This window comes from Leptosomus discolor, chromosome 2 (assembly GCF_034619465.1).
Source record: "Leptosomus discolor isolate bLepDis1 chromosome 2, bLepDis1.hap2, whole genome shotgun sequence".
NCBI lineage: Eukaryota > Metazoa > Chordata > Aves > Leptosomiformes > Leptosomidae > Leptosomus > Leptosomus discolor.
In genome coordinates, this window is record NC_141392.1 from 66,525,947 (window position 1) to 66,545,331 (window position 19,385).

A 19,385-nucleotide genomic window follows, 5' to 3' on the forward strand; every position below is an offset into this window, starting at 1 on the left:
GAAAGAAACAAAAGGGAGTGCATTATTCCGCTGTATGCACCTGCAATGTCCCAGCATTTCAATGAGCATTTTAAGTTTTACTGTGCCCATTTCATAAAGGCTGTAGTGAAATTAGAAAATATGCAAAGACAGTAACAAGGATAATTGAAAGTAAGGACCAGCTTTTATACATGGAATGATTAAATAGCTTAGGACAGTCTTGGCTGGAAAAGAGGTGGCTGCAGACAGAATATAACATATCTATAAAAGCACAGTGGCAACGAGATGGTGAATAGGTTTTGAACCCAGTACGATAATTAGAAGGCAGAAGCAGCAGGAGAAAACAAACAAAAGAATGCGTTTCTTCTGACCATGCATAGTTAAACTGCCAAATTTAACACAGGATGTTTTTTGAAGGTACATTTTTATGAGACTTGGAAAAGTGATTGGGAGAAATAATGGAAGGAAAAAATCCACTGAAGGCTATTAAATATAAAGACATAACCTGTGGGAGTCCACAAACCCCATCTCAATGGAGTCTTGTCAGAACTCAGGGGACATACCACTACACTCACTACTCATCCTTACTTTACACTTTTTCCCAGCACCCTTCTCAGCCAGGTAAAGGAGGGTATGGGACTACCATCGTCTGTCCCACCACCTCTGTTCCTGTGCAGTGAGGAAGATGACAGGAATGCCTAGCAAGCTGGTCACCAACAAACATTACTGTTGTAATACAATTTACAATTAAAACTAAAATCCTCTCTTAGAAAGAGTGCAGACTGTGCTAACACAACATCCCAGCAAGGGCCAGCGGAGTACTCGCAGGGGTCACAGTAGGTACCTCTCCTGCATGCAGGGCTGATTTTCTTCTGTGATCCCAGTGGCTGTTGAAACCCATGGATGTATACTAGGAGGGAGCCAGCTTTTCAATTGTGTGCCTTGCACAACCATTCTTAGAATATCACATGCACAATGTAAAAAAGGATGTTAATTAAACTGGAAAGTTTAATTGCATATACAGAGCACTGCGAAGCAGTTTTGGATGTTGTGTTTCACAGCTCTGTGTCTTAAGTGTTCTAGGGAACAGGATAAAGTGTCTCAACTCCCTCTGGTGCTGACCCACAGGCCACCATTGACACAGACAGCAGCTGCATCAGTGACTATACTGATGAGAGAAAAGCCAGTGTGAATGTAGCCTGAGAGTGGTAACCGTACTAACAGTGTATCTGTGCGTCGTCTCAGCTTGTTTCAATGAACAAATTCACTGCATCCTCTAATAGAAACTAAACAGCCCCAGGCTATTGCCACTGATGTCCTGCTTTGGATAGCCACTCCTCTTAGTAATTACTGGGTTTGGAATTACAGCAGGGACAATAACTGTAATTTTGAGGAAGACTCTTAACTATCTTCCAGTACAAAATAACTTTTTGAAAAAACTAACAGTCATACTGCTCAAATAATGCTTTCCCTTAAGAGTTTTATTAGTTTGGCTGGTCTCCTTCGGGGTAAATACTTCAGTTCCATCAATGTGAAAGTTAGTTGTCCTGCTTTTAGGACCTGTATGAGTAAGAAGAAAATACTATTTCTCTTGGTAACACAGAGCTAATATTGCTGAACACTGAGTCATCATTAGAACTGCCTACTAATTTCCAATAAACCACAATTAGGCAAGCCAGACACAAGCACAGGAATTTCATGAATATCCTCAAATATGTAATTTGAGCTTGGGAGACTTGGCTGATTGCTATAGTATTACATGAAAACAGATCTTAATATAACTATTAGGATATTAGGGTGGGTTCATAGAGCTGGTACCGAAACCACACTACAGGTACTTTCTGCTGGGCTTGACTACACTTTGGCTAAATTCAAATCACGCAAAAGCTGCGTCAGATAAAAGGCTAGCTGATTTGTTACAATTCTGTTCTTCATTTCTTGATAGGAGGAACCTGTTCATCTTGAAGGCAGTGCAATGGATGTACATATTAATTGGCTTAAGCAAGAATATATGAAAACTCAGAGGAACTGGAAAGAGGTGGATAACAGAATGAATGTGACAATAGAAATACGGAGAAAGATGATCAGCGATAAGGCACCTTTAAAAGATATTCTTAGACTATTTCCATTCTTAAGATGCCCTTATCAGGTAACAGAGCTATTATTAATAATGATATTGAATTCTGTGTTAGAGATGTGATATGACCATAGCCACATAATTTACTGGACATTTCCAGTGAAGTATCCATCAATATTGTTCTCTTTAACTTGTATTTTTGCTGCTAACCCTGTGTTAAAAGATTCAGCAGTCCTGTATTAAATGTGCCACACACAACACTAGTGGGTTATTTGAAGTGTTTTGGTGTTACTTGATGTATTTCTTCCCTGCTTTGAAAAGAAATGAAACCGTCCCCTCCAGTTTATAAATTTATTTTACTGAGCTAGTTTTATCCTTCTTCAAAGTGTGCAGCTCATGTGTTGTTTTCAGTTTTGGTTTTGAGGATTGCAATAATACAAAATATTTTTCTTTTAGCTTTTTAGGGAGTTCCAGCTTCTCACACATATGGACATTTATAAGAAAACAGTTGAGATTCTGGAGATTTATTCAGAAAACATATTATCTTTGTATGTGGTGAGGAATAATCCAATTAACATTATGCTGCAAGAAAATCTGAAGCGGCACACAGAAGAAGACATTCTGAAATGTCAGTACAAATCTTCTATGCTCTGAATATGAGAGTGTTGTTGTAGCTAATTGTTCTTACTTATGTAACTAAACCAGTTCCAATTTTACTGCAAAAACATTTTAAAAATGTCACAATTGCTTGAAAAATACATAGTAATGGGGAAGCATTAAGAATAAAAGCTAATAAATTACTAAGAAAATTAAGTCAGTCAGGTATTGGAAGGTGGTTTTTTTTTTCTACCGAATAAAAGACTGCAGGTTTGATAAAGTTAGCAACTGCCTTAAAATAAGTACTGCTAGATGAGCAGAATTATGTAGATATGTAAAAGAGTGCTTATTATTTTCTAAAAATACATGCAGAAAACTAATTTTCTGGTTTAGAAATAATCCCATAAAAAAGAGACAATTTCCTTTAGAAGGAGAGGTACTGCTTCTATAGTCCTCATGCCAGTGAAATAAAAGAAGCGGTTACCACTAACTGTGTTTCAAGTACCTCGTCTCTGCAGAGACCCACTGCAGGAATAAGCGCACAAACTGGTACCTCTGGCAAGCAGGTGCCTCAGCCACGTGAAGAGGTCCATGTACCTCAACGTGTTTGGCTTGCTGGCTGTGAGAGAGCAAGCATCTGCTGCCACTCAACTTCTTTCAGTCTGAGAAGTCTGGGGAGTGCGGTTCTGCAGGGACAAAACCTTTGAAGCAGTTACTCAGAATCATTTTTCTTCCCAAACTGCAGCTGTCGATGCCTATGCCTAAGCTTAGCTCTGTAAGAAGTGCTCCTTGGTCTGTCATTTTCTATCAAACGGGCATAAGCAGGTTATCAAATCAATGGTGACACAGTATGAACACGCGTGTTTCCTATCGCAGTTTCACTCCTTTTATTATGTGGCCACTTCTTAAAGATGCAGGCAGAGTAAGTTAAAATACTGGGGTTTTCTTTCTTTAAGCTCAAAACCAGGAGTACTCAATAACAGCTCATGATTGATTAAAAAGTGTCAACAAACAGCCTAATCCAGAAAGTCTTTATGAACTTTTGACTCATACCTTCGGCCTTAGAAAGCTGTGGATGTTTTAAGTCAATTTCCCCTTTTCTTGTACAAAACGCCACAAAGATTTTTGACTCGTACGTTAGTATAAAGTCCCAAGGCCTTTACTTTCTTGTTTTTCACAAACAACTTGACCTGGCCCCTAGATAATAAATGCCTGACAAGATAGGATCAGTGAAACACATGACACCAGAAGCCTGACCTGCAAACAAAAAGATGTTAGTCAATAATAACTGAACCAGAGGGGTAGCAGGTACCGTGTCCCAGGAGGTCCTGCAGCACCAGCATGTACCGCAGCCTTCAAAGTGGAGTCCTCTGGCAACAGGACTCCCCAGAAACATCTGATTTACTGGGGAGAGAGGAGCTTGGGGATAGACAGCGAGGTAGGAGGATTACTCACCAACTCCACTAGAAGCAACCCAAAGACCTACTCACTTATTGTGAGAGAAATTTAATCATAATATTGTCATGAATTACTTGAATACCATTGCCAGCTGAGGTGCCTAAGCCTTCGCTGTGGTACAAACTGCTCTTCAGAATGGACTAAACAACAGTTCCACTGCTGAGCTGTTAACTATTACATAGGCTGCAACCTGCTTTTCCAGGATGATACTGCAGTGCCAGAATGTTTTCATTTGTAATTTAGTAGAAATCCTTGCCTTTGACAGATATGAAAATGACTGCTGCATGTTTACTCCTACCAGATGTCTTTGGAGATGACTCCAGTCTGTTTGCTGCAGTGAACGAGGAGGTAGGAGACGGAGCACCAGCTGATACTCTTCCTTGTATCAGCTCCCTTGGCACATTACCTGGCCTTTTCGTGGCTCAGCTTAGTTCCTGGAAAAGGGTGACATTGGCCTGCCTTTTGGGTAGAAGGCAAATATTCATAGAAATACTAGCTAAATTTGAAGCAGTGTTATTAGGCTTACTTAATTCTCTGACCTGTCCACCTGGTGATGTGGCATCATTTGAAATATCCTTTTTTTTACCTTAGGTAAAGGCAGTGACACCAGTGTTGGAAGTAAAAAATCCCTTCAATGTGAATTCATGTGAGTTTGCACTGTACGTAGAAAGAGAAGAGCTAGCCCAGCTCGATGACTGCACCATGGCCCTGGCTGCACTGGTGGCTGCATTTCATGTGTTCAATATCCCGTGCCCAAAGAGAATCCACAGGACGCTGAACTTCCTGGAGTCCCTGGTCTTTGAGGTGAGGAGCCCAGCATCCCTGCCGACCCAGGTAAAGAGAGGGCTGGAGGCACCCGAGTACCCCAGTACCTGATGGTGTACACAGCACTCCTCTCCGGAGCATTTGACATTCTGTCAAAATAAACCCCTTTGTTGTGACAATAAATCAGTCCCATTCTTTCTGGTGAAAGTGTATGTATATTTATAGCAGTTATGTTTAATAATGCTTTTTTTTAATTGTACTGGCTACTTTTTTAAAAATTTAAAACTTAAGCATTTTCATTATTTTAAATGGAAATTCTAGAGCGGTCTAGCAGCATTAGAATTAATAAAATTTTCTAGATTACTGCACGTGTCGTATTTTTAAATATGAAGCATTTAACAAACTTGGATAATATTTTGACTGTCAGAATTTATAAAAACCCTCTGTGAGCTAATGTGAGCACTTTGCTGCTTCAGATGCTAATATAGTTAACATCTTGAAGTAGCACAAATTAAAGATTTACTTATTATCATAATTTCATTATGTTATGATAATTGAAAGCCTACTATAATAATTTTTGTGTTTTAAAATGGTGGGCCTGATTTTTAATTTGCAGGATGATGAGTTTTCACTATTTTCTCCATGCATGAAACCTTCTTTTCTTTTTTAACATTAATCCAGAATTTGCTAAGTAGGGATTCTGACAGGAGCTCTCAGAGTACCAAGAATGACTTATCTGGGATGCTGCCATGTGCATTTGTAACCACAGCTTTGGCACCAGGGAGAGAATGTCTCATTTTCTTTCTGAATTTATTCCCCAGAACAAATCGTCCCTCTCCACATGGTGACTCTCCTGTCTGTCCCCGCAGAATGGAGGCCCTCTCCTCTCCTCTTCCACAGCCTCCTCTTCTCCCTAACATGCTCCTCTTAACTCTTGCATGTCTGGAAATCCCTTGGGTTACTGCCTGACAGGCAAGGCTTCGGACAAGCACCTAGTGATGGACAGTAGCAGCAGCCAGCAAACAAGACCCATGGTATTAATTAGAAATTAAAATGGCTTTTTATTAAAACACTGCTTTCTACTAAAGAGATCAATATCCCACCAGTTCTAAAAAATGACTGTGTAGGCAAAGCAGCATTTGTGGTCACCAGGATTCTTTAAACACTCAAACACACGCAGCTTGGAAGACCACAGAAGTTTTGTTAAAGCCTGGCAATGCAGGGGTGACTGCAGAGGTTACAGTGGCAGACCCTGCAGTATGAAGGGAGATCACTGCATTTAATGGCCATTTCATGTGGCTCCCATGGAAACTAGGGGACAACCCTTACCTGTGTGAGGGCTGGGCTACCTCCAACACAAGATACAAAACAGTAACAACTGCTGTTTTAAAGACTCAGTAGGTCTCCTGAGTGTTTTTAGTTTCTGCGTGAATTTGTTTGGTGTAGTTTTTGTAACAGAGGTGGCTGCATCCCACTACCTCATCACATGGAATACAAAAGTAAGGACTATGCATGTCCTCACTTTTGTGATAGATGCATGAACAAAAAGCTGGGCTCTGTATCATTTAGGTGAGGTTTATTCTACATCTTGTAAACAGTATTAATTCAAACCCATTTCTTAAACCACAGTACTTTGTAAGTACGTATACAAAAATTCAGGGAGCTGTTAACATCCCCAAGTAATCTCTGCCAAGCAGCAAATGTCTTCATTGGTTCACACCGCAGGCTACAGAGTTGGCACACCAGAGACACAGAAGGTGAGGGAAAATAAGCTACGTGGAAGGACAGAAGGAAAGAAAACAGAAGAATTCGGCATTTTACTGATCTGCTTGGGCAACTCCAGCTGCCGCCAGTGACAAAATCCAGGTCCATAAATGGGATTCTGGTTGTGACAGCAAGTGGCCCGTGAGCCTTAGGAGTAAGTGTTTAGAGAGAGGGCAGACAGCAGTAGCCAAGGTGCTCTTTCAAACTCATGGCCACATTGAGTTACGGTGAGGAACTACTCCACGCCACCCTTGGGAACAGCTGGGTTCATCTGAGAATCCTGGGCACACACAAATGTAACAGACAGCTCCAGTTTAGGTTTTATTTGTATTGTAGTACAATAAGAGTGCAATTTGAATGTACAAATATCGAACATAATGTAAAAATATTATTTATGCAATGCTATGGAAGGAAATTAACAGAGCAATGCAACTTACTTCGTACTGACCCTGTTTCACCTCATATTATGGCAGGTACCAGTCACCTACATGATCTGGAAGGGGCACAGGGAGCTCTTGAAATCTTAAGGAACTCCAGCCAAAGAAGAGCCTAGCAAAATCTGTGGGAAGATGTAAAATTCTCCCAGCTCTGTGAAACGGAAATGCTCTGTTTGTTCTCAGCTCTAAAGGCTGAGCAACTGCCCACCACAGCGCTAAGAAGAGGGCTGCCAAAAATCTTGATCAAACTCTTCTCTTGTTGCAAAAGTAACGTTCTAGAACAGTCCTCAGTATACAGGTAGCCAGGCTTTCTCCCATTTAAAGTGCATCTGGTTTACATCTTACGTATATATACCAAGTGCAACAACTTTCCCTGACAAATCGTTATAATAATCCTCCGAGAAAGAAGGTTGCCTCACCGAAGTACCTGCTGGTGGCATCTGCAGCCTGCTAACGACCCAGTGAAACGCATGCATTTTACACCTAGGATGTGCGGGTGCACCGTATGCGTTTAAGTATCCTTTTCCTCCGTGCTTGGTCTTTCCCCCTTGTGCCTTATTCACTTATAAATCAGACTTTCCAACTAGAAAGTGGTGGGTGAAATAATTCTCCCACCATTGGAAAAACAAACCTATGTTGAACATGAAGCCAGAAAAGTAGTCCTAGCTTTAGCACACGTTGTGGTGACTATACAGGAGACTGGCATGTGCAGACATGAATGAATACATTTTCTCTTTTTGCTAATGTCCTTACCTCAAAATACACATACTTTCCTTCATGTGCTGAAGGACTGTAACAGGCTCCCATGTAAAAGGCTGGGACTATTGTGCAGCATAAACAAAAAGTCTTCTATGAAGTCAAACTTTTATTTTTCAGTTGCAGCCTTCTCTATACTGATCTTTTGGTAGAATACATTAAAGATGCTGGTGGAAAAACTCACATAACATTTTTGTAATCGTGCAAAAGTAAAAACATTCAGTTATCAAAAAAGCATTATCATTTCAACCCCAACAAGGTTTGTTTTGTTTTGTTACAAGCAAACAGACAGTTTTATAATCTGTAAAGTTATATGCTGTAGCATAAAGTGCCACATATGTAACATTGTTTCATTTTTAAACTATGGCACAAATATGTATTAGCCATAACAGTCTCATCTGGCTACCTGTAGCCTAATTTTTGGCTAATCAGTTTTTATTTTGATAGTATGCAGTAAAAGCTTCTGAAAAGTAAAATGGGTACATGAAGTGGAATTCAAGAATTCTTAGAAAATATTAATGTTCCCTTATATAATACAGCATAAATAATTAATGAAGGTTTTCTTGATGTCCAGAGAAAGTTAGGGATCCTAACCATCCGTAGAGAATTAGCGCCATTAGTTTGGTAAATAAGACTAGCTGACTCCCTTGTTACGCAGTACCTTCCCAAAGCTTGAACAACTCCCAGAAGGATTCAGAGGTGTACTGGCTCTAGGAGAATATAAATAGTCCACCAGTGCTGAACGTATGTTTCTTCCTTTCTGAGAGTCCTTACTCAACAGTTCTAGCGAGTCTTTGTGCTTTGAATAAAACATGAGCTCCAGTGGAGAAAGCTGGCTTGTACACATTTTTCATTATCTTCAAAGTTCATTGTGTGAGTTCTTCTCTGCAGCTTTGAACATCAGAATGGAATTAAAGATTTTTAGGGCTGGTCCCAGTTTAATGCTCATTATTTTCACTATGTCTGATTGGGTCATTAGCAGAAATGCTTCTCCATCAATTTGCTTTAAAAGAAAAAAACACACAAAACTATTAATAGGTCTGACAGTGCAGCAGTATAGACGTTTCAGAAAACATGAAAAGAAAATTCCCAGCAATTTCAGACAGTGTAAAGGAATGGCTGAATACAAACAGTTTCAAATGCTTTCATGATAGCTTTCATTTCAACCTTTCAGACACATCGGCTAGTCCAAAAGAAAAGAATGATTACCTTATTTCTGCTTGAAAACAACTGTCTGGCTAATTTTTAGCTAACCAGTTCTTATTTTCACACTGACAGTATGAAGTAAAAGCTATTGAAAAGTAAAATGGGTAAATGAAGTAGAATTCAACTGCTCTGCAGCACAGCAATGCTTTTAAACATCTTAGCTACTCCTTTTATGCAAGCCTGCATAAGAAAGCTTCTGAATTTCACTCCCAACTAGCCCCTTCAGGCCACCCCTTTCTGTTCATTAAATAGCAAATTAAGATGAATTTCGTCCCAGATGTAAACAGGGGCCAGGCTACACAAAAATGCCTCCTTGACACAAACACAGCTTTTCAAAACACTGCATATTTTTTTTTGCCAGCTTTGTAGTGTTGCTATTTTAACAAATGTTACAAAGTCAGTATTATCCTGTAAGCAAATCGCTCTGTCAGCAGAGTGCTAAATCTAAACATGAAGAGCCTCAAGGACCTCACTTCCAAGGGCTTCAATGGGGCCAACACTTCTTTTGTAAATTTCAGGTCACTCAGGTACCTATCTTAAGTTTTCAGTGTAACTTAAGCAGAGTAGCTAGGCCTAAAAGCCAACTGTGGTTAAATCAGGAGCGCTGCTTAGGCTTGAAAGACATTAATTTGAGATAAAACCAGTGAAATTAAGTTTCTGTAGGACCGGAGACAAGCCTTATGAATCAGACGGTGTAAAGGAAGCCTGCAAGGTACACCCCAGCATTGTAAATTGAGGAACACTGCAGTGAGAACAGCATCATGCAGTTACCACAGTTACTTTCTACACATTTTGAGCAGAAAACCAGACTGGGTGGGCTCAGAACCAGAAGTGTGCAAACATGGGGGTGCCCAGCTTTTTGCAGCATCTTAATATAAGCACGATGAGGGTTCATTTCCACTGCAGAAGTCTGAACCAGCACCTTCTACCTACTGAAAGACCTACTGATGCCAGCCAGTCCATGCTGGTTGGCCTCACTGGGAGAGGTTTGATTTACTACTCACAAAGGCTGAGAGGCTGAATCCTAAAGAGGGGAAGTATTTTCTTACACCTCTAAGAATGAAACTGTTTAGGATCCATCCATCTCTGTGGCACTTCCCACCTGCTGCCTTGATTAGCAACACGCCAGCTTTTATTGATCTTAAATTCATTGCTGAGACACCTCAAGTGACACCGGGGATGATCTAGGTCTGCATACCTGCTACAACTGTAAAATGCCTAACATCTAAGCAAGTGCAAAATGCCCAGAGATGCAGCCTGTTAGTCCTTTGATATGCAGCTGTAATAGTCATCACTATCTACAGCACAGCCTGAAAACTTTTGCCGCAGATTAGCAGAGCCATCTCTATGCATTCCCCTCAGGGGGTGCCTTCTCAAATCTAAGAACCACAGCTATTCTTCACTTGAAAGGCTGGCTGACTTGGGATATTACAGTATCAGACTCTGCCCATTCAGGTTGGGATAAGCACCTCGCTATTCAGTCAGTCAATTTGTGATCAAACAGCTCAGTTTCATAAGCACCAACAGGAGTAATAAACCTTGGAGAAGAAAACAAAAAGCCAACCTAGCTTATAAAGGCCTATTGTACCTAAAGGCCCTATCACTTCCTAATGACAACTTTGGCACAACATCTTCTCAGGTACCAGAAATGCACACCTGTCGTGCTCACAAAGGGAGCATACACTCCTTTGAACCTCATCAGAAGCCTTCAGACCTTCTCACTTTTTGCTCACTCAAATCACATTCGTAAACTGGCTACACCAGGAGAAAGAGCATCAAGAGCTAAGTGTGATTAAAAAAGATGCAAAGAAATTTAAGAGGTGTTTATCTTGAACTACTGCTCTCCTTTATTTTACTTATTATTAAATTCCCTCAAACCAGATCAAGAGAGACCAGTAGTAAATCACAAAGTTCCTCCTCTTCTACCACTAGTTCTAAGTAGTTTCAGTTGCAGTAACAAAGCTAGAGAAGCACGAGAGACCTGGCTTGACACTTAAGTTAATCTTCTTTACTTCCTTCCCACTCCGTGACCTGCAAACCAACCTAATCTTCCATACATTTGCATCTGAGTTTAAACATACACTTTCATCCTACTGCTTTGTATGTATTTTCAATGATGACATAAAATTAATCTTTCCACCAAGCTTTGTACTCTTTGAAACAAAATTCACCCACCTCATCTTTAAACACTTTGCCATGTTCTTCACATCCTGGTAAACTCCGTATAAATTCAGAGACCTGCCACCAAAGTACAAACCAAAAGATTTAGTAAGACCAGTGTTTTCTCAGAATAGTCTTAAAGGTTGACAATCATTAAAGATTTTTAGCTACTGTTTTTACAGCCTCGTATTAGGTGTTCCACCTTCGTCTATAAGTGCATGGAGTGATGCAGCTAGAAGTTTAAGACCAGGATTCACAAAATCTGTGACCTGAAAGACATGTGCCACTCTTGTCCACAAGACATCTAAGAGTGGGATATGCCTACTCCCTCAAAATTACTCAGGTTATTCTACCCATGAAGACCCAGAACCATGAATCCTCTCTTGGTGAATCACTTCAAGCAAAACTGTTGCTGCCTTACTCCTCTTTATTCTTTACAGCACAGAGGTTAGCAAATCCTTTTTTCAAAGTTCATGCTTCTGTTTTCTCTGATTAGAGGAGATATGACTGTCCCAGCTGCAGAAGACTGCCTTAGTCACAGGTATTTTTGAAAGCAGGGACTAGACCCTGTCTGTCCAAGCATTACTACATATTTGAACAGTGACAGGGCTCCAATCTTAAAATCGGGTGTCATGGCCTGCCCGTATCTATACTGTTCCTCTCTGCACTATATTCTCACCCTCCAAAACAGCGTGCCACATCTAAACTACACACCAGGAATAGCTCCTCGGTCCATGCTGACCCCTAAACCACTCCTCCACAATGTTTGAGTGAGTACTAAATGTTATTGGTGTACAGCTTGAACACCTGATCTGCTGGGCCATACATTCAGCACTTTTCTTTCCCTTTTTAACCCCAGTGAATATATATATATATACACACACATACAGATTTATCTATATCTATACCTATCTACACACAAATGAATTAATACTTACTGCTTCCAGGGCTGGATGGCAACTGAATGGGCATTTTGGGGATGTTACATTAGGCCTGGCTGACTCTAATCCTCTGAGTACTAAGGCATTACAGTTTATCTAGGGGGCTACTCTAAAGCTCTGAATCAACCGAGACTTCGAGGGCAGTGGCAGTGAGAGAGAAGATACAGGGGAAACCTACCTCATCTGTACTCCACTTGGAAACTTTACTGGCTGGAATCCCAGCTACACTTGGAAGGAGCTTGCTCTGCTGTTCCCAGCGCAAGGGTAGGCCAGGGATTTGCAACTTGGAAGACACAATAACTGGTTGAGAAAGAAGCCTCTGTGCATTGGGTTCTTCAACGTCTTCAACAACAGGAAGCAACAAACAAGCATTAAATCCCTCAGTCAGTGATGAGACCAGTCACAGTATACAGAGTGAGTATATATATATATATATATATGGGCCTCCCTACACAAGCTGTACAGTTTAGCTTACACTAGAATTAGAGGAGTACCATGACTGTTCCTCTAGTATGACTGTGATTATATTGGCTCTACATAAATGTCAAATAATAGGTCAAATAATTTTAAATATTTGATACATAAATCACACCCACATTTAATAGTTGTATAGCAGCACAAGAACTAACTTAATTCCAGGGCTGAGCTGTTTTAACTTCCAACAAAAGCAGCACTACACTGCTATAAAATTCCAAGTGAATCAGTTGTACAGTTCCAGCCCACACAACATTTATGCCTCATCCACAACAAAATGTTTTTAAGTTCTTCTGAGGAAAAAACACAAATGTCTGCAAATTCCCTGCTCCCACTTTAACTGAATGTTTTATTTGGAAAATAACATCCAACTCCTCTGTGCTGCTATGGCGTTTTTGACAAGGTCACTTCCCTTTTTATCTCACCCATAATGGAAGGAATGAGCTTCCCCATCCCACCAGCCTCTAAGGTAATGTACTGGTGGGAGGGTGGCTTCAGCTACATGCTGCTGTCGCTGCTGCTGTCTGGAGAGCAGCAGCAGCTGCAGATGTGTGTAGGAGGAAAGAGTGATGTCAAACTGCGTAAGACATCTACGTTCGTTTAGATCCATTGCAAATGCAAAAGCAACATGCCTACTATGAACTCAGGCCCGAATGCTTCCCAACTGCCGGGTAAAATTGTGGAAAACCTCTGGAATCCATTTCTGAATGAAACAGCCAACAGAGAACCTATGCCTAATATTCCTTACTGACATGGCTTCACACAATCGTTCCCAAATCCCTGTGCTATTTTTGTTTGGATCACTCACTTTATTACAGGTCCGTTCTATTTCCAGTTTTGAGAAACTGCTATTATTCACAGTTCTCTTTATCCTTACTGTTCTAGTTTTCATATATTTGTGCCCAACAACTAGGGCACAAATTCCTATTACAGACTTTGCCGGCACAGTGGGACTAGTCTAGAACCTATAATGTGGCCAATACAGGATGTGATTACATTTGCTTGTGTTCTGCTCCTCTAGCTTAAATTTTTGTTACTTTCAAGACTTATCCTCATTTTATACCAATGTTGATTATTCAGAAGTTGACTCTTAAGCCATTTAGTCAGTATTGTCAGCCCACTGATTAAATTTTTAGACTCCTTAATTTTTTCCTAGCATCATACTCTTGGAAGTGAGAGTTCCCTAAATGTCTGTTTACACTTCACTGTTGTTCCTCAAATGTTCCTTAGAGCTTCTATGACTACTAAAAATCTCAGGGAGAAAGGAGCCTTGCAAGGCAGGAAGCATGCTGAATGTAAAGCCTGTTTTACCAAATAGTATCTTTCTCATTGTTCCCTTGAAGCCCCTCCCCATCCTTACCACCCGATTTTTTCTTTCTAAAAAAGGGCTCTTAAGAATTGAAAACATAAGTATTCAGATCTTTTTTTTTGTTTTCCATTCACAAAACATTGATACTGTAACTTAAATAGCAGACAACAACACTGTGTGAAGAAAATTCCAAGCAAATTGCACTCCATTTTTGCACATGTTTAAACATGTGTATACATAAGAACACATAGGCACATGCATAGTGAGTAGCAGCAATGATAGCTAAGGTTACCGATCCACCCCACTAGTTTCAATAGTTTACAGCTGTATCACATTCTAACAGTTCCAGATGAAAAATCTCTGCTGAGCATCTGTCCATGCTGTGGTTTTTTTTGAAAAATTCAAGCAATCACAGGTCAGCTTGTTACGAATGAGGTTGACAGAAAATAAGTTCACTAACGTGACACTGCATAACGCCAAACCTTGTACTCCATCTATTCACATTCAAGAGCTCTATTTACTGACATGGAAAGCAATGCAGTGCCCAATGCCTTTGAGGAGGTGGGCAAACATGCCTCTCTCTCTCAGCCTGTGTTGTTATCTGCCTCACAGGCAAGATGAACAGCACAAAAGGAGCATGTAAAGTGCCAATTTATCCAACTAGATGGAGGAAAAGAAAAAAAAAAAAAAAACCAACACTCCCCAACCCTGCTGCAGGTATAACCACATCCCTGACAAAAGGAAGCTTAGGTTTAGTGTGGGTAACTTCTTGCAAAAGACAGCGCAAAGCACGGTATTTTTTTTTTGGCTACAATCTATGTAATACCAGACATCTGAACGTTCTCCCTACTCTCATGCTCTGGTATTCCTCACTTTGCAAGCCCTGCTTCCCATAAAGAGACAAACTGCGTTTGTGGGCCGGAGAAAATACATGATGTACTCCAATTTATGCCTCAATTTGGACATTTAGGAGAACTGTAACTGGAGGTGCACCATGGGTTAGCCAGTTTCATCACAGAGCAACAAAGAGCTCCTTGAATCACGTAAGTGAAGAAATAAAATGTCTGTCAGCTCCATGTGAGGTAGCAGAGCCAGATGCAGTAAGTTCACACTTTTAGCCCTGAACATCGTTCTTTGCTGACATTTTGGTTCAGCATCAGCCCACCTGCCTCCATCTTCTTCTTCATACTTAATGCCACCTTGTTACCCTTGTCCCTGAACCGTATCTTCCTTAATTAATCTCTAACTTCCGTCTGAGTTACCACCCAACAAAATACAACCTAATGTTTCCAAGAAGCTAAATGGCAAACACTTTCTGGCGTCAATTCTGGTGTTAATCTGACCATTAACACTGTCCATTCCCTCTTGCATGTTCTAGTTCGTACCATGTATCAGGTTTTTAAACACAGAATCTGTGTCTGTAACAAAAGCTCGTATGAAGGGGCCATGATTCCAGTGGAGTTCTTTAGCTCCAAACAGTATTTCTCCAGAACAGGGAAGACAGCAGTACACGTTTTATAAAGTAGCAGTAGAGAACTGGCCAAGCGAGTATGGCAAAAATAGGCTGAAGAATAATAACGTAAGTGACATGCAGAAAAAACTGAGCAACAAGCACAGGTAACTGTAGTCACAGTTCACGAAAGTCTGGACAACTGCAACTATTTCAGCTTGAGCTTTCCATAACTATGCTAGCAAGAACTCAATGATCCACTTTCATCCTAAGTTTAAGTATTATGGCACATTTAAACAAATAATGGCACAAAATGATGTGTATAAAAAGGAGGCTTCTACCTTCGTTAAACTTTTAACAACTTTGTTAACAACAAAGTTAAACAACTTTATTAAACAATAACGTAAGAAAGTGTTCTCTCAAAAAGTTGCAGTCAATGGCTTGATGTCCAAGTGGAAACCAGTGACGACTGGCCTTACTCAGGTGTTGGTACTGGGACTGGTGCTATTTGCTGGTACTGTGGACAGTGGGATTGAGTGTGCCCTCAGCAAGTTTGCCAGTAATACCAAGCTGTGTGGTGCAGCCTACACGCTGGAGGGAAGGCAGGCCATCCAGAGGGACCTTGACAGGCTGGAGATGTGGGCCCATGCAAACCTCATGGAGTTCAACAAGGCCAAGTGCAAGGTCCTGCACTTGGGTCGAAGCAAACCCCAAGCACAGATACAGGCTGGGGGATGAGTGGATAAAGAGCAGCCCTGCAGAGAAGGACTTGGGGTATTGGTGGATAAAAATCTGAATATCCAAAGTCAACTCTGTCAAGCTCAAAATGCTTCACAAATTCAGGCCATTTTTCTTAGAATAAAAAAAGAATTGCAGACAAACAAATTCTCTGAAATATTTGATTTTAAATCTTTTGTATTATGTTATATAATGCAAAGTCAACATCAAAAGAGTCTGTTTCCATTCTATTGGAAAAAAAGACTTCAAATGATCAAACCCTCTTTCTTTCACCTGCTTTAGAGAGGTTCTTCTTTTAATGCTTCCTTTTCTCCAAAATTCTGAGCTGTATCATGTTTCAAAACACTGTAACAACCTTGATTTTTTACACCTTTTGCACAGCTCTTGTAATAGATGGAATCTTTCATACTTCACACGCTCTTTAGACTGCCTCTTAGATCTATCTGAAAAACGCTGGCAGACAAATGATGTTTTAAGATAAAAGAAATGTATCAGAGGTTAGTAATTAAAAATAGGTACCTTAATTTTATCTTCACACAATGCTCTACTAGTCTCAAAGAATTTCTTGGGTTTTATAAGGATGAGCTCACTTAGAAGGTAAGAAATGTAGCTTAAGTGTCAAGATTTTTGCCAAAAGCCTTATACATGTTGTGTTGCACAACAAATTGCTGAAAAAAATCTAAAAATTTAAGGAATTAAATTATGAAATGAAGATATTTAGCTTCTCATTGAACTTGCATGAGTTAATAAAATTATTGCAGCAAAAGCTGCGCTGAAACAATACACTGACTCAGTCCAATGACTAGCCTGACATACTAGGTTTCACACACGCAAAATAATTATCAAATGTAAGACTGTGACATTCTGTATTCTTTCTAAACAATGAGGATAAAAAAGAATAATGAACAGCTACCTCAATCTGTGCAACTAGATCACTGAACAGCCAAGAGTTTTGAAACAGCGGTACACACAGCCACACAATCACTGAACCAAAGAAAAGTCCATGTAGGAAGGGACCTTTGGAGACCATCTGATGCAACCTTCTGTTAAGAGTAGGGCATAAGACTAAGTTCTCCAGGGCCCTGTCAAGCCAAGTCCTAAATATTTCCAGCAAGGGAGATTCCACCTCTTTTCTGGGCAACATATTCCAATTGTTCTCACAGTGAGACATTTCTTCCCTATATTCAGACAGAATTTCTGCTGAAGCACCCTGTGTCCATTCCCTTTTTTCCCACAACTGCATCCTGGAGGAGAGGGTACCTCCATCTTCTCTATAACTAGCTACTGTGACCAGATTCCTCCAAGCCTTCCCTTCCCAAATTCCTTCAACCTTTCTTTATATGTCAAGTCCTTCAACCACCTAATCATCTTGGCCCTCCACTGGACTGTCTCCAGTTTTTCAGTGAAGTAAAAATTTTAGCCATCCCTCTTTAAAACTCATGAAAAAGAAAGAGCTCATATGGGATGCTGGAAATTATCAGACTGCACAACAGACTGAGGTTGGGTTGAGTAACCTTAACTTTGCATTATGCCTGTAACATGTAAATGCTTTAACTATCTTTCAATACACTTTTGAAACAATAAGTGAATGTTATACCTTTACAACTCAGATTGGTTTAATTACCTATTTTTAAAAATCAGTGGAAAAATATTCTTGAAATTAACCTTTTTTTACCAGTATTAATTTTGCACTCATCTTTACAACTGTAATAAAGTTCTTAGCAAAGCCTTTGATGAATACAAGATAAAGAAACACAGTGTTAAATTGTTGCTGTCAACAAATTCTTGGACGCAAAACAGTGACAGTGGAAAAAAAGTTGCAATGCAGTTTCATGAAGAATTTCAAGGAATACCACACTTCTTTAGTTCTGCAGCTTTTAATATTAAACAGATGAAGGACTGTCAATTTACCTTGGATTTCATTTGAAATAAGCAGCTTATTTTCTGTCTCCTCTTCTTCACACTCTTTGTTCTTTATAGAGTCCTTTGTTTGTAGTACTCCACTGAGGAAAATAAGATGTTCACATTTTATTAATACATCATAAAAATCGCTAAGCATGATGACATCTCTCACTAACAATTCTATTAACCCATCAGGATTCGTGCACAAAGGATGTTGTACCATCATAAAATAAAAAAAAAAAGAGAGGATCTAATTTCTGACTTACACAGATGTCATGACTACTGACATGAATTTTGCAATGAAGGCTCAAGAGCAGTGTAAACTAAGATTATGTAAATCATATGAACACTTCACAACTGAAACTGGAAAACATACAACCGAAGGCAGCGGATGTGTCCACGGCAGTAGATGGGAAGAGTGAAGAACACATATATAGCTGCATCTCCTACAAAGCCTTACTGGTTAGCCGGGTCATTTTCAGCAGCTGTCTGAAACAACATCTACTCCTTTTTCTCTGCCCAGCCTTCATCTCCACCCCACCGCAACTCCTGCAGTATACTGACATACTGTTGTGCAGCTGTTAATGGTGCCACTGAAAATACCTGTACTCATTTCTTACTGTTTTTGCATTACATCTTATCCAGCTAAAACAGCCGCTCTTTGCCTGCTGCCTGTGGCTGCTCCCTCAGCTTTGCCAGCCTCAAATATTTGCCAAGAGGGAATGTCTTCCCCCTGTTGAGAAAAATGGGGCAAGAGGGGTGGGAATATGAGAAATTGTCAAAGAGGGCTGGGTGCATTTGCATCTTAAAGTCATCCCCTGGGAAGTTCCTTTTCAAACTCCGCCTTCAGAAGGTATTTCCAGCCTGGTCTCTTACAGAAATGGAGCTTACATGAGCTTTCTGACACTATGTGTGTTTTTATTTCCTTCTGCTTTTAAGAACTTGAGAATACTTTGGCCAATTCTTAGTAAACCATCACAGATGCAGAGCTCTCAGAGACAACAAGTACATAATAAACATTTTCTAAAAATAGGCATCAGACAGAATGATCTTAAAGTCAAGACTACAAGAAAGCCCACTACATAAGCTTTACTGTCTACCAGAGAAGCAGTCAAAATACCCCCCTTACACATGCCCAACACAGAAAAAAGCTGAAGTAGAGCTAACACCTTGTTGAACATCAAGATTAGCTAACCTCAAAACACAAATCCACTGAAGAAACAGACCTGTTTAATTCCACTGTTTACATTTATAATATTAAATGTAATTTATATATTAAATACTATTTACACTTTTAAATACAAGGAAGCATTGGAGAACAAATCAGCTAGGAGCTGCAAGTTCACTGAGCTGCAAGTTCACCAACATCAAC

At 40.1% G+C, this 19,385-nt stretch overlaps 2 protein-coding genes across 3 annotated transcripts in view; one reads left to right on the top strand and one right to left on the bottom strand.

The window, feature by feature from the left end:
* The window catches only part of SAMD3 (sterile alpha motif domain containing 3), a 40,360-nt gene extending 35,373 nt beyond the window's left edge, over positions 1-4,987 (top strand). The window contains exons 7-10 of the mRNA XM_086460445.1: positions 1,925-2,128; positions 2,513-2,684; positions 4,377-4,459; positions 4,703-4,987. Of these exons, the coding sequence (XP_086316571.1) occupies positions 1,925-2,128; positions 2,513-2,684; positions 4,377-4,459; positions 4,703-4,987 (744 nt within the window). The remainder of the gene's footprint in view (positions 1-1,924; positions 2,129-2,512; positions 2,685-4,376; positions 4,460-4,702) is intronic.
* Positions 4,988-8,692: 3,705 nt separating this feature from the next.
* Positions 8,693-19,385, bottom strand: part of L3MBTL3 (L3MBTL histone methyl-lysine binding protein 3) — a 73,300-nt gene continuing 62,607 nt past the window's right edge. The window contains exons 18-21 of one of the 2 annotated variants that reach the window (XM_086461235.1): positions 18,023-18,114; positions 12,319-12,482; positions 11,215-11,277; positions 8,693-8,836 (exon numbers count right to left, since the gene is read on the bottom strand). In XM_086461235.1, coding sequence (XP_086317361.1) covers positions 8,693-8,836; positions 11,215-11,277; positions 12,319-12,482; positions 18,023-18,114 — 463 coding nt within the window. The remainder of the gene's footprint in view (positions 8,837-11,214; positions 11,278-12,318; positions 12,483-18,022; positions 18,115-19,385) is intronic. The other variant, XM_086461234.1, reaches the window with a different exon arrangement.